The sequence below is a fragment of the Temnothorax longispinosus genome, chromosome 9 (genome assembly GCF_030848805.1).
Source record: "Temnothorax longispinosus isolate EJ_2023e chromosome 9, Tlon_JGU_v1, whole genome shotgun sequence".
In the NCBI taxonomy this organism is placed as follows: Eukaryota; Metazoa; Arthropoda; class Insecta; order Hymenoptera; family Formicidae; genus Temnothorax; species Temnothorax longispinosus.
In genome coordinates this window covers 6,396,582-6,412,033 of record NC_092366.1, presented here as the reverse complement: position 1 = coordinate 6,412,033, position 15,452 = coordinate 6,396,582, and the positions used below count along the sequence as shown (strand labels likewise).

Below are 15,452 nucleotides of genomic sequence, written 5' to 3'. Positions count from 1 at the left end.
TCGTATATACGATGCGAGATCGTTTGGGGTCGCCATTAATTATTCATGACGCGAACAATAGATCCCGGAGTCGAGGCTTCGGAAAAAAGAGAGACATTTAGTAATCGCATTGCGTGCCGTTTGTATTTTACTCGCGCAAATCAGTGCGCCGGCTAATATATCTCGCGATCTACATCTCCTTCTGCGTTTTCGACGTTGCCGCGGTGCTTATACGGAGCCTGGAAATTTGGAAGTTAAAGGCGACCCGACCCGGGTCGACAACTCCCGTCCGCCTACATTATTCCTAGAATGTGCCGTGAAAAATTGGAGGGATTTACAACGTTGCCTAGTCCCTTGGGTGTCCGTCCGTAAAACCGGTCGCAACTGCAACGTGTATCCGCTGCTTTTATGCAGGCGGAGACGTAGTTTCTTCGAGCGAACCGTATCCGTGGAGATAAGTGCCTGGACTCGAGTCGAGAATGCCTCACTCGGAATCATCGAACATGGTGAGTTTTCTGCGTGATCATCACATCAGAGTACGACGTAACGTTCGTGTTTTGCTTGTTACGTGAGTACACTTTGTTAACACGCCATGAGGATCAACGAGCGAAATATCACGGAAATCACGACTGGCGTGGTGAGTGCGTGCCGATTGAGGAGTAACAAATCTTTTCGACCGGTTCCCTCGTCGACGTTTTAGCGACGGATATCGATACTTTCTCGGCCGCAAACCTGTCCCAAAAACCTAATAACATTCATCCATATCGTCGATACGGTATCAGCATTTTTATCGTCGGACTTAGAACTCGAATAGCTCGAAGCTGGTGGAGACTCGATTTCCCGTGTCACGTTCGGGCCATCGTCCTCGAATCGGCGCGTGATTTATATACCGAAGTAAAATAATGTGCCTAGAAGAGGGAATGATTTGTATTACGCAATTCGTATAAATGGTTGTTTATAAAAAGATATTTCGACAACTCATCGCTGAAAGGTGATTTTGCCATATATAAGTATTGACGTCACAGTCAGTTTCCAGGTCGCGCGGTTTCCAGCTACAATGATGGCTACAATTTTATTAATAATAATAATTTTATTGAGTGCGTATTAACTTATCGAATTTAACGAGGGGTTCCTATATAGTTTTAATAGAAATTTAAATATATCACAAACGGACAGTTGCTATGACTAGAAAAACTAAGATGTTGTAAGAAATACAGATAGAGAATACCATGAATTATGAAAAAAAAATGAGATAAAATCGTGAGTGACATGACTGACGATACAAGACGATTTTGCTGTATTTCGATGACCGATACGATTTTTCTAAATTTCTAAAAGGGTTTTCGTCTAAAAAGGTTTTCGGAGAAACATCACGCTTTAGTTTGCGCGCTCTGAATCACTCTTCATTTTTATTCCGTTATGCTCTAGGGCTATGCACTCTGAAATTGTTTCACGGAAATCATGATTATCGCGTCTGAACGATAATTATCTTGTTTACTATATTCCACGATACCTATATATATATTATATATATATATTTAATCTTTAATACTGGCTTAATACTTAATACTTAAAACTAATACTAAACTAACTAACCGGCGTGAATGTGAAAAAGCTTAATTAAAATCAGTGCTAAAAATAATATTGTAACTCGTTGTATATGATTATTTGCTTTTTACGAAACGTGAACTTTGCCTTATGCAAAAGTCCGGTGCCAACGCCGTCGCTTCCACGAGATTTCTGACGTATGACAATAAATAAGTTTTACCTCGACGCGAGGCTATGACGAAGTTCCACGGATACTAGAAAGCATCGTCATGGACATTGAATTCTCTCCGAAATCGAAAGCTCGTTTTGCGGCACGTATAATTATAATTGTTACACATCGTTGTAGCCACGTGTATCCAGGCCAGTATGTGAAGCCGTACGCGTAACTCGCACTCTCGACGAGGAAGTGAAATGACCTGCAATAAAGAGTCTTATAGACCCCGATTTTCCGCTTTCCATATCGTTAGGCGCGAATGGCAGAGTATGCGGATGCGCACCTTGCAGATTAACTCCGGAGAAAAAAGTAATAACGTTATGTAAATGATTCTTTAATGGAGTTCTCCTTGAGAAAACACGCATCGATTAATTGTAGAGCCTAGGCATTGATAATGATGGCTCGTTAATTGCGTCGCGTTACGTCTAGACTACATTTAATTACGATTAGAATTCATACAGAATCGTTTTGCAATTCTTAGAATTTATATAAAATTGTGATTAATGAAACAAATTTATATATATAGTGGATTAGAGTGATATATCGCGCCGCGTATATGAATTTATAATATGAATCTTAATGTACGCCAAACGACTTAACGAATTGGGCGTCTAAACGTAGCTATCTATTTTATCAGTATTATTTCGAGAAATAATTGCTACATTTGATCGACCCGTTCTTTTTAAGAATAAACTTTCGATAATAAATCTTTTATTAAATCTGATCTCCGACATAATTTGCATGTTAAATATTAATATAAGCTTTATCGATTCTCATTCGGGTTACAAGGACTTCCGACTTCATCTTGACAACTATATTTTCTTACACTTATGAAATATTTATAACGTTTTTTTTTCCCCAGGCTGAAGTAATACTGGACATTTCGACGGACGTCGCGAAAGAGTCCGATGTCTGTTGCATCGAAATGCAAACGGCTGATTTAGCCGAGTCACGTGAGTAAATCCGTTAAATTAGAAATTTTAATAATTATAAAAAGAAGAAGCTTAAATTGCAAAATAATAAAGTAATGTCATAACTATATGTCGCTTTTACAAGACGTCTCTCTGCTGAGAATTGTAACAAAATTAAAGACCGAAACGAAGCTGTAACGCTGTGGGGAAGACGTAGTAGTACCTTGGGAAAGTCGGCAAGTGTATCATTGTATAAATTTCCAACAAATCTCTCTCCATTAAAAGCTCGTTCCTAGAATTGAAAATTGTTACGCAAGCTGTGACCGCAGTGTATCTAAGTATAGCATACGAGCATCGTAGCCGTAGACGTAACTCACATACGCACTTCCGATGAGAAAATACGGAAGGTATCGACCCAGAAGCAGCCGTCATTTTATTTGACCTTTTCAAACTTGATGTGCGTGAGAACATCGCAACTCTCGACATTCGGTATTAGTAATAATTGAGCTCTTTCTCGATCGAGTTCCCCTCTAACTGCAGGTCGGTCGCGACGCATAGAAAATTGTCTTTGCCGTGTCCTTTACTGCATCAAGGATCATCTAAAAATAGGCGAAGTAAACACATCGTTGAGGAAAAACATAACAGAGTTCGTGGCGGCAATATAATTGCGGGTCTCTACTTTTACTACTCAGAGTTACCGAGGAAGTCTCATTTATTATTAGACATTGTTTCGCCGGCATTGCGCGATCGCTGAAATAATCCACGAAACATTACACGTTTAGGGGATATATGTTTGCGCCGCGGCTTCTAAAGTCGAATTAATTTGCACGAACCGTCCTGTTTACACCTGCCGCAGACCCCGACCGACAGATTCGATCTCGGTGATTTCAACACAGCCAGACACTTCAAGGTTTAAAGACCACCTCGATCTACAGAAGATACTGTAATGTTTTTAAATTCCATGCTATCCCCCCCCACCGTCGAATCGCCTTTCGCATTGTCGCGAGAACTTGCTTTAGATCCAAGTCCAGTCAAAGATCCAGTCTCGAACCCGACAACCTCGAGCGAGCATTCGCGATTTTGAGCGTGGAACGCGGTAACGACAACGACGGATCAGCAACACGCGCGCGCGCAATTTGTTATTACACAAAGCTCCATTTTTCTCACGGTCGGTGAGCTGCCCGGTAACGTCGGGGATCGTTACCTCCGGACTAACGCGCTTGTAATCGAGGAAGCAAGGATCATCTTTTTCCGTAGCGAATGTCGGGCGAATCTATGGATAAATTCAAAGTGGAATGCGTAAAGATACACGTGCAACCGATGCAGAATTCTCATCACAATGGTACGTTCCTCCCTTCGCGGCTCGGTGCGATCTCGCGGTAGTATCATTAACGCCCTAAACGCATTACAATATGAATTTGCATACAAAATCGCGAGGCACGTTCGAAGCGCACTAAAAGTATTCGCGCCAGGTAACTTGATGGTTATTCGGTAATACTTTAGTATTTAAATTTTTTATCATAATAACGCGTAATAACAAAGTAATAATTATATACATAGGATTGCATATAATTTGTTTATTACTGGTTTATGCGTAGAATTACAAATAATGTGTTTATTATTGGCACGCGCTTCGTATCCAAAATTCGCGCCACGTAACTTGGTTATTCGGTAATACTTTAGTATTTAAATTTTTTCTCATAATAACGCGTAAAAACAAAGTAATAATTATATACATATAGGATCGCATATAATGTGTTTATTTACTGGTTTATGCGCGTAGAATTACAAATAATGTGTTTATTATTAGCACGCGCCTCGTATCTAAAATTCGCGCCACGTAACTTGGTTATTCGGTAATACTTTAGTATTTAAATTTTTTCTGATAATAACGCATAATAACAAAGTAATAATTATATACATAGGATTGCATATAATTTGTTTATTACTGGTTTATGCGCGTAGAATTACAGATAATGTGTTTATTATTGGCACGCGCTTCGTATCCAAAATTCGCGCCACGTAACTTGGTTATTCGGTAATACTTTAGTATTTAAATTTTTTCTCATAATAACGCGTAAAAACAAAGTAATAATTATAAGCATAGGATTGCATATAATTTGTTTATTACTGGTTTATGCGTAGAATTACAAATAATGTGTTTATTATTGGCACGCGCCTCGTATCTAAAATTCGCGCTTTATAACTGTTGGCTGCTCGGTAATTATTTGACAACTTGTAATAATAATAATATATAATATTAATTCATGTAATAATATGTATTATTGTTGTTATTATTATGGAATAACCAAATGCCAGCCATGATGCGCGAATATTTAAACCACAAATCTCACATATGCTGAATGTGCTCCATTATACGTGCAAATTTTGACATTTACGTCTCTGGCGCACGTCATCAGGTTTAGTCATTAAATTTCACAAATAAAACGAATTTCACTGGCGAAAATAATATGTTTATTGATAATTTATGAGAAGTTTTTTAAGCGTTGAGTAAATGTGTCATTTGAGCTTTAAAAGTTTAAAACATTTATTAACACTGCGTGGGCACCGTGAGCCTTTTAAGGCACAGTGACTTTCTGCATTTTAGTTTTCTCGTGATGTTTCAACACTTAAAAAAAGATTGCAACAGTTCCGGCCTATGTAAGTACAGAAATTACTTTAGTATTCTTCTTTCTATAATCTTTAGTACAGAAGATGATACATAAATTTTTATAGATTTTTTGTAATACAAAAACTCTTTCAAAAACCCTTTAGACTTAAAAGTCCCAAGGTGTCCGGGAGCTTGAAAAACACGGTGTCCGTGCAGTGTTAAATTGTTTATAACATATAAATTTAAACATGGAATTGTTTATGAGATGTTCACGGCTACGTTTGATAGGCGTTCGAAAAGTGTCGCGTAGCGTTTTCAGAATATTGCAAATATTCACGAGGTGTTTCAAGATGCTACGTGAGGATCTCATAAACAATTTAATAAATGTTTTAAAGCTCAAATGAAACATCTACTCAACACTTAGGCAAACTTCTTATAAACTATCAATAAACGTATATTATTTTCGTCAGGGAAATAGCTCCGAAGATATTTGACTAGGTAGTACTAGGTAGTAAAAAATTAAATATGAAATGAAAAACACAAAAATAAGCTCGAAACAGATTCGGAAAAAACCGTGATAAAATAATTAACTCCTTTTCACGTTTATAATTTGCTTAAACTGCCCGCTGTTGGGCTTTTTATCCCATATATGATAATGCAATAAACTTACATTATCACAAAGTGTCAAGGAGAGGAAATCAGAAAATGAGGGGATAAAATATTCAAGAGTAATTCATGGTATATTTTCAGAGGTCTAGAGAGTAACTTATGCAAAAGGTCTAGATCAGTCAAAGGGTTTAGGAGTTAAAATATATTAATAGAGAACATACTAGACAGACATTCTAATTTATATATACCTATATATAGATATAAATATAATATTTATTTAAGATGTATTTTTCCTCTCACATTTCTTTGGTACGACTCTTTCCTTATACTTACTTGTAAAAAGAGAAGTCCATTACAATGTCGAGACATTCAATATTACTTCCGCTAAGTGCGTTTTACTTTCACGGATCTCATGCTCAGTTATTTGAACATCGAATGTGCTTCTGTTGAACATCCAATATTTTCTACATTCCTATAAATGGGACGAACGATAACACGTCCTTATTAAAAGCTCCTTAAGGTGATCCTAACCGGTTTCTTTCTTAGCACTAATCTTTTAATTGGCTTTATAGAAATACAAAATGCTTGTCTAGAATTAAAGTACGCGTCAAAATCTAGGCCATGGTGGTCGAATTTATATCAAAAACGAAAAAAAATTAATATTTTTTGTTATACGTGACGACCACCACATATAAATGCGATCACCATGACCTAGATCTTGATGCGTACTTTAATTCTAGACAAGAATTTAGCATTTCTATAAAGCCAATTAAAAGATTAGTGCTAAGAAAAAAACTGAAAAAAACCGGTTAGGATCACGGCTTTAGGATCACCTTAAAAGCGTAACTTTCGTAAACTTCCCTGTAGAACAAATCAAACATCGAAAATAGATTAAACGCTGGCTAGTAATCGCGGGAAAAAAGATAAAACGCGCTCTCCTAACACGCGTTACGCTCCTAGGAAGAAAAAAAAAACTTATCAGAAATCGCGAAAAGCGAGCTAAACTTCCGGGAGAAAGTGACGCGTAACACCTGTGGAGCGTTCCACGAGGAAACGCGAAATTGATCATTTCCCGAATCGTTCCACCCTGCAAGCCCGCCAATTTTTCACCCTTCACTTTCGCCGGGTCGCCTGGGCAGCCCGGGCTGCTCGGACTTTGATATAACTCGGTCCTCGAGTCCTCGGATTTCCTGGACCTCGCGAGGCGCGAGAATTCACAAGTGGCGCCCTCTAACGGTGAGCCGGTCGCACGACCAGACGTGAGACGAGACGCCGTTTATTTATCGATGATAATGCGCGCGTTGATTCCCAATTGTCTCTCGGCCACATGGGTGTGATCCACTGGACGCTTCAAACGTTACGGAGCATTATTTTAGCCTTGTTTAACATTTGATAAACAACAAGGATGAAACGTTTCCGAGAGTTTTGAAGCGCCAAAAGTGAATCGCACCCTGCTATTCTTCGAACATCCGCGTGTCCGACTATATCCGACACGGTTGTTACATGGTTACATTATATTATAATATTGTATTTTTTCCCGCCACCGCGGCCACGGCGCTCTCGCGCAGCTCGCGCTCTCCTCCTCTCCGACGCCGGCGCGCGGCGCCGTTTCCCCCTCCCCGGCTCCCCCGCCCCGCGCTTTTTCCGGAGCACGGAGAGATAACCAAAGACACACGTGTACACTTTGATCTCTTACGCTGCATTTCTGGAGCTTAGTATGTAACGCGCCGATCCGCCGCACCGAGGAGTAGCAGGTCGCAGCTGCAGAAGAACTTTCGTTCTCTCCTACCCTCCCCACCCCCTTGCTGTCGACTTGACGACTACCTGACGATTAGTCCGCCAACGTCCACCGTAGGGTCCACGAGTGTTCGCGACTATGGGTAAGCCCCGACCGTTTTTCCGCGAGTGACCGTCCTTTTACGTTTCATCGTCGAGCGGAAATAAACAACCGTTCCTCGGCCTCTCTGCCTGATCTCTCTCGCTCTCTTTGTCCGAAAGATCGGCCACGGCGCCTCTCTCGAGCCGACCTTTCCGCCTCCCGTCGCTCTCATCCTCCCATGTCGACAGACGCGAAACTACGCTGCATTCCGCGCTTATTGACATCCGAATACTTACTCCGAATCCGCAGGCTCTCCGATCGAGACACGTCACGACGCGCTCGCGGCAATTATGTTGTTCTTTTACGCGTGCCTCTTGCAAGTGCCGGTTGTTCCAACCTGTTGGTAAACTAATAATTAAATCATATGTCTGTAATCTTCGTCTAATTTGAAGGAAAGACAAAAGACACGTATGATTTAACTGTTATTAGTTGGTTTACGAACAAGTTGGAACAACCGGCCCTAAGCGACTTGAACTCCCTTCCTAAGTAGAATAGAAAGGTCAAAATATTGTCAATTTCATATTGACGAAATTTATTGTCACTTTGACTTTTCTGTTCTACTTGGGAACGGAAACGCGGAGTTTTAAATCGCTGCAAGGGGCACGCGTAAAAGGCTACAGAGCGTAATTATCGCGGCTAATCACTGCGACGATAAATCGGTATTGTTCGACTCGGCAGAAGAAACGATTGAGAAGAAGACGATGAAAAATTAACGCACGGGTTTTTTGCGCAATGTTTGATTTATACCGCGCCGCACGCGTCCCGTCGCGAACGAGCGATTATCCGTACGTATTTACATAACAAATCCTTGCTTTGTGCGATATTCATTTTTATCATTGAGGATTAACTTCAGTCTCGGTTAACTCACATCCTTTTTTCTTTTTTTTTTTTTTTTTAATCTTTTTTCAATTTTTTAAAACTGGGATTGGAAATTTTATAGTTCTGAGTTCTGAGAATTGGAAGAAGATAAAGAAAAAAGTTCAGCCGAGATTCACACGTGTCGATAAAAGTAGCTACGTGTATGTAAGTTGGAAGTCGTCAAACCAAAACAGATATATATATGTGTATATATGTATTTGTTTTTTTTTTTCTTTGAACGAGGTCGACGAGACTTTGCATATCTCGTTTAATACGTTGAAATACTTATCGGGCGTGTCCTTGTCCGCCGTGTCCCCCCCCCCCCCGGCGGCGATACATCAGCGATACAAAAATAAACGGACACGTTCGCGTTAACCGTTACTTCGGGCCGATCATTTTTGTACGATGATTTTTCGGTTTTACGTGACGAGAGATCAGTTCCTGAAGCAACTATATCCCAAAAAGATTATTCCGCACTTATCGTCTTATCTTCCGCACTTTGAAAATAACAATTTGTCTTATCGCACGACTCTTCTTTTTATTTGCTGGTCTCAAATCGTTTTTTAAATTCTCGTTCACGCAAAAATTCCATTGACGGATTATTTATCGAACCTTATTTGGAAAGATGAATTTTTTCATGTCTTGTAACTTGCTCCTTATATATTTCGAGAGTTTTTAATATTTCTGTATGTATAATATCCGTTACATATTAATTAATATTAAAATATTTAATAGCTAAAACTGGATTTAACTTTTTATTCGAAAAACCTACGCCAGTTCCAAAATTAATATAAATGTTTTCCGACTAATGTTTACGTTCTTCTTTTTTTCCCTGGGAAATCGAGTTTAACAATTTACACGAAATTTGCTTATTACCTCATCGCGCCCTCGAAATAAACAGATCCTTGAACAGATCCTGAAAGTTATAAATGAGATTGCTCTGGCAATTATCATTTTTTCTATAAATTAGTCATATGTGAAGCTCATCACGCAATAAGAGAAGCGTGAAGGTTAACTCGTTGGAGTGTAACGATTCAATGTTGATTTAATTTACATAAATATTTTAGCATTTAAATTAAGTTGTTTTTTTTTTAACTTTGCATATCCTGTGGCGTAATAAGCAATCGAAATAGAAGGGCGTCAAATATTTATATCAAACAATGTATTATTTTCTTTTGTTTCAGCGCAAACAAATGACAAACAAGTGCCTATAAATTATCCTGAGGTAAGCAAATAATTAACTGTTTATTAATCCTCGAAAACTACCCTGGGGTATCCAGGGACCCCAACGAAATTTTGCAATTACGTTTGAAAAACTATTATTTATATTTTTTAATTAAACCAATCGGAGTGTCTTCTTTCTCGTGTTATGTAAGAGAAAAATGTATAATTTTTTTGAGGACTAACGACTCGTCTGTATAAAATTTATTACAGTTAGTTCAGCAGTCGCGAGACGCGTTTAACAGCGGAAAGACAAGGCCGCTAGAATGGAGGATCAAGCAAATAAAACAGCTTATGCGTATGCTGACGGAAAACTCGTCAGAAATAGTAGCAGTCCTGGCGTCAGATTTGCACAGGGTATGATTTAATGATCACGTATTAAAAACAATCGCTTCATTAGTGTATATTAGCCCAATATCGTATTATTATTTTTAATAATATATTCTTTTCATTATTATTTTTAATAATGTCGATTATATTTTAGTGCAAGTTTGAAACGTTTGCATTGGAAATTGATTATACAATTCAAGAGATTAAATACATGCTCATGAATATTAAAGAATGGTCGGCAACAGAGAAGGTAATCTTGATGCAGTTTTTATATATGTTATATAAGAGTATATCTCTCTTTATTTATTTCCGTTTATCAGACAGTTTTAATAGGCTAGGCTCTAGAGTGTGAACTTTTAAGATTGCGATATTTTGCAGCCGCCCAAGTCACTGGCGAACTTTTTCGATGGAGTGGAAATCCGAAAAGATCCTTATGGAGTTGTATTAGTTATGGGTGCGTGGAATTATCCTGTTCAGCTGAATATACTACCTATGATGGGCGCGATCGCAGCTGGAAACTGCGTGATTGTGAAACCTTCCGAGATTGCAACAGCTACAGCGAAATATTTGTACGAGACCATTCCGAAATATTTAGATACGGTACGTAAGACTTGATTTGCTAAAATTCTTTATATTTTAATTTTAAATTTTTATATTTTACAAACTACTGTTAATGGATAATCACAAAAGTTATTATTTAATTTCTCAAGAATTTTCCCACTGTAGCAATTTTTTTCATTTGCGAATTTTGAGATATCCTGCATCCTATGAAGTATTCTGTTATAAATCATTATATTTCTTTAACTAAAGAAGGTAGACCATGAAATTAAATTGAAATTGAATGGCTTGAATTGAACTCTGTTACAAGACACTTTGTTGCATAACGATGACGCACAAGAACTGCGTCTTGTATAATGAAGAGGCAACATTATTTTTTTTTCTCTCTATTATTCATCTCTTAACACATTAGTTTAAAAAAAGACCATGATTTTTATTGCAACAATATTTCAATATATCCATATTGAAATAAATTAACTCCATATGTCAAACGTCTTGCTTATTAAAAAGGAATTATGACTTGATGTTTCTTGTGAACAGGATTGTTGCCGTGTAATAATGGGAGGAGTATCAGAAACGACAGAGCTACTCAAGCAACGTTTTGATTATATTTTTTATACTGGATCCTCTACAATTGGAAAACTTGTACGGAAAGCTGCTAATGAGTTTCTCACACCCGTTACATTAGAGTTGGGTGGAAAGAGGTATTAAACAAATTTTTTAAAAAAATCTAGATACGTGCAAAATGCAATTTTAATTATATTTCTCCAAAAACTTATCTTTCAAACGGAATTGTACTGAATAACAACGATTTGCAGCCCCGTGTACATAGATAACACAGTGGATATGGCAATGGCAGCGAAACGCATTTTGTGGGGTAAATGCGTCAACGTTGGTCAAACGTGTATCGCGCCCGATTATATGTTATGCACACCCGAGGTACAGAGCAAATTTATCGAGGAAGCTAAAAAGATTTTACAGGAATGGTACGGTGACAATCCACGGGAAAATCCTGACTTGGCGCGCATTATTACAGACAAACATTATCAGTAAGTTTTACACGCAAATACTCAATATAATTATTTTTAAGGCGAATAATGATTACAAGTTTAAAGACGCCTCGATAAGTTAAGTAATAATTATTTCTCCTATACTTAGGCGACTTGTCAATTATATAAACGATAAAACCAAGATTGCTATCGGTGGCGACGTAAATCCTGCGGAAAAGTTTATTTCGCCTACAATACTTACTGATGTCAAATCAACGGATTCCATCATGCAGGAAGAGATATTTGGGCCGATATTACCTATAATAAACGTTAATAATGCTTACGAAGCAATTAACTTCATCAACAGTCGGTACGTTATTTGACTTCGATATTATGAGCAAGGGATTATATGAGAAACGAATAATGCAAATATCCCCTTCTGAAATATCGCGCATTTTTTTATCTGTAGCTAGAATATTTTAATTATCCGAACTTTTATAATCTGAAATCTTTCATAATCCCGAACGGAAGATTTTATTCCCACGTAAATATAACTGCCGGGGATAGATGTTCTTATATTCTCTCATACATTCATACATTTCACGATTTCACTGTTACGCGAGGGAACGGCATGAAGTAATTAGTTTTTCGCATGTAGTGAAAGCCCACTTGTACTGTACGTATTTTCTACGAGCAAGAGAGTACAAGATCTAATTATAGACCAAGTCAGCAGCGGAGCCGTGTGCGTCAACGACACGTTATTGCAATATACCGGTGAGTCCGGATTCTAGGTGACGGAAGTATTATCTATATTGGGCCTGTTTATTTATTCTTTGAGAATTTCGGTGAAAGAAAAAACCTTTGCCATGGAGACCGATAAGTCCCACGACAATTCTGTTTTACAATATTTTACTTTTGTGTTTGCGTTTATCGTTTTTGGTTCTGCCGAAATTGGCAAAATAGCTCGGCTTGTCCATCGGAAGAAAGTGCAGATGCGGTTGGTAGTTGTACGAATTGATTTCGTAAACTGGTTATGAGAGGGAGCAGGAATGCATTTCTTGATTAGGATTAAGGATTCTCTGATTGAAACAAGCATGTTCGTTCCCTTTTTCTGGTTTAGGTGTGATGACTGCTGAAGGAGAATTTACACTATATCTTTCTTCCTTGGTATAAAATAGATTTTTCTACTGTCTGTATATATAAATCTTTTATTTTTTTTACTTATGTGTGAGGTTGCAAGTGTGGAAACTTTGCATTATCAAACTGTATATACTGTTCAAATAATAGAATGCATCTGAAAATGGTGGTGGTTATTGCTATAATATATATTAAGTAATATATATATTATATTATAAAATTATAAATATTCAAAATAAGTACTAACATGAAATTGACATTAAAAAGAGAAACTAGTACGTATTATTAATGTTATACAAACGTAATGATGTGCGATTATAAAGTATCAGAGTTATTCGCAACACGCGCGTACACATATTCATATATACGGGCGCGTGCACATACTCATACACGAGCGCGTGCATATACATACTCACGGATACAAATACACATTTCGCAAAGAGAAATGACGTTCTTACATTAATTATTTAACAGGGAGAAGCCATTAGCGTTGTATATATTCAGCCAGGACAAGGAAACTCTATCTTTGATTATTAATAATACGTCTAGTGGCAGCGTTGTTGCTAATGACGTGATATTACATGCAGCAGGTAGTTTTTCTTACAATAATGTTATAAAAAGTTTTTTTGTATAAATTATTTATACATTTGTCCTAGCTAGCTTTCTTTTTTTTTTCAAATAGCATTACGTTACGTTGTTTCTGTTAACAGAGTATTAGATGTATGTATATGTATTAAATTTCTTTAAAATTGAATTGCAATGTAACGAACTAATGAGTATTCTGTAATACGAGCTTTTTATTTTTATTCTATTGCTTAATTGTATCATACTTGGCTTGCACTATCTATGTTCTCCATTAATTCTAAAATTTTAACAAGTGGTATAATGGTATCAAAAACTAACTTATGAACGAATGTTGAGGATGTAATACATGCTATAAATATACCGCTACATAACGTGCTTGTAAACAGTCACTTTTAATGACTTATTTAAAAACTATTGCATTCTCAACATTTATTCAAGATATTCTTTATTTTTATTTTGACTTATCTCTCACTAAATTCTTTTCAATTTAATGAGGAATTCTTATATATATGTGAAATTACTGCTTTATTTATAATCTTAAATCTATTAACATAAAATCTTTAGTTCAATTTGATTAAGACAAATAATGAGAGATTCTAACAAAAACAAAAGTGATAAGTATATGTTCACATAACAAAAATTAATATCAAATTATTTTTTTCTCCTCTTTGTTACATTATTTCATCCATTATTATTGTATATTATTTCTTTAGTTGACACTTTACCCTTTGGAGGAGTAGGATATTCTGGTATGGGAGCCTACCATGGAAAATTCACGTTCGATACATTCACACATAAGAAAGGTTGTTTGATTCGGAATTACAATAAAGTTGCGGAAATTTTGGCCAAGTAAGTGTGAATCTTCTTTTATATAATCAGATAATTGTATAATCTAATCTATGTAAATTATATATAGAATATTTTGCTATATTAGTTAATAGTAGTCTTTCAATACCAAGCAGAAAATATGTTTTTCAGATCCCGTTTTCCACCCTATTCCGACAAAAATTTGAAGATACTTAGACGTTTAATCGAAAGAAGACCTAGTTTGCCTATTATAAAGTATTTACCATATATACTTATGTTCGGTCTCGGGGTACTCGCCACAGTTGGATTTAAAGCTGCAATGAAGGTACAAAAACGATATTAAACCGTACATAATTCATCCTCATGTTATACATAAATGTAAGTGGGCTAAGTAGAGTTTGTAATCATTGTAAACGTTTTGAATAAAATATATTTGCATAAATAGTAGCATAGTTGTGGGAAAAGGATGACACAGGAAGGCAGGTGAAGGAAGAAAAATGGTCATAATTTGTGAAGTCTAAACTCTCAGAGAGCTTAAATATAATTATCCAATATTGATTTGCATTTTCATAATTAAGGTAAAGAGAAACTGTGTGGTGTACCGTGTGCAGTTATGATTGCCTCTTATTGTTAGAATTTTTCATCTGACCTTTGTGGGTGGTATTTGAGTGTTGACGGTAGATGCTCGGAAAACAATGTCTCATGTTATTTCATTGCGTGTGTTACTTTTCATACTTTTTATCGATCGTAACATGACAATTCCATCGGGTACTCATACGAGGTGAGAGGGGGAAAAAAAAGAACAAATGCGTATATTGTTGCAGGAATTTAATTACTCGGAGAAGCAGTTGTAACGCAGCCGACCACGCAGCACCTCCAAATGCATCTATAAATGCATTTTGTCAATTTACACAATTAATTGCTACATAATTCTTTACTCACCTTTTATAACTCAATGGAGATTGTAAAAATTTTTGTACAATGTTTTTGGTTTTATATATTGTTTATACCCTATTAAATAAGTGTAGATGTTTTACCGCACATATGTATGAAATATGTTCGAGCTTCACTTATGCTCGTGAAGCATATGGGAGAGAATATTATATTATGGTAAAAAAATGAACATTTTTATTGGGATAAGCTCCAGTAAGTCTTAAAATAAATCTGTTTATTAAATCTTTTGTTTGCACACTACTCTGCGTTTTTTCTTATATAA

At 36.7% G+C, this 15,452-nt stretch overlaps 1 protein-coding gene and 1 long non-coding RNA gene across 10 annotated transcripts; one reads left to right on the top strand and one right to left on the bottom strand.

Moving 5' to 3' along the window:
* Positions 1-302: 302 nt before the first annotated feature.
* On the top strand, positions 303-15,430 carry Aldh-iii (Aldehyde dehydrogenase type III). 6 transcript variants are annotated; one of them, XM_071789433.1, is made up of 13 exons: positions 303-485; positions 2,604-2,694; positions 9,794-9,834; positions 10,044-10,187; positions 10,315-10,410; positions 10,539-10,760; positions 11,259-11,422; positions 11,537-11,767; positions 11,877-12,077; positions 13,319-13,434; positions 14,143-14,278; positions 14,408-14,561; positions 15,061-15,430. In XM_071789433.1, exons 1-13 carry the CDS (start codon positions 459-461, stop codon positions 15,088-15,090), a joined length of 1,653 nt encoding a protein of 550 aa, XP_071645534.1. In that variant the 5' UTR covers positions 303-458; the 3' UTR covers positions 15,091-15,430. The 6 variants fall into 6 exon arrangements, with proteins under 6 accessions (XP_071645534.1, XP_071645535.1, XP_071645532.1 ...); XM_071789434.1 differs by lacking the exon at positions 303-485 and adding an exon at positions 557-616 and having other exon boundaries at positions 15,082-15,430; XM_071789431.1 differs by lacking the exon at positions 303-485 and adding an exon at positions 557-616.
* On the bottom strand, positions 631-7,420 carry LOC139819768 (uncharacterized). Of its 4 annotated transcripts, none has more exons than XR_011733807.1 (6): positions 6,706-7,420; positions 6,206-6,344; positions 3,030-3,251; positions 2,025-2,944; positions 1,748-1,943; positions 631-1,492 (listed from the first exon to the last, which is right to left on the bottom strand). It is a non-coding gene; the product is annotated as an uncharacterized lncRNA (long non-coding RNA). The 4 variants fall into 4 exon arrangements; XR_011733808.1 differs by having other exon boundaries at positions 631-1,943; positions 6,706-6,828; positions 6,904-7,420; XR_011733806.1 differs by having other exon boundaries at positions 631-1,943.
* Positions 15,431-15,452: the final 22 nt, after the last annotated feature.

Coding starts and splice junctions, on each gene's coding strand:
- Aldh-iii (XM_071789431.1), top strand. CDS start 572: ATGAGGATCAACGAGCGAAATATCACGGAAATCACGACTGGCGTG. Junction 13,435..14,142: donor CGTGATATTACATGCAGCAG/GTAGTTTTTCTT, acceptor TTATTTCTTTAG/TTGACACTTTACCCTTTGGA. Junction 14,562..15,060: donor GATTTAAAGCTGCAATGAAG/GTACAAAAACGA, acceptor ATATTGTTGCAG/GAATTTAATTACTCGGAGAA.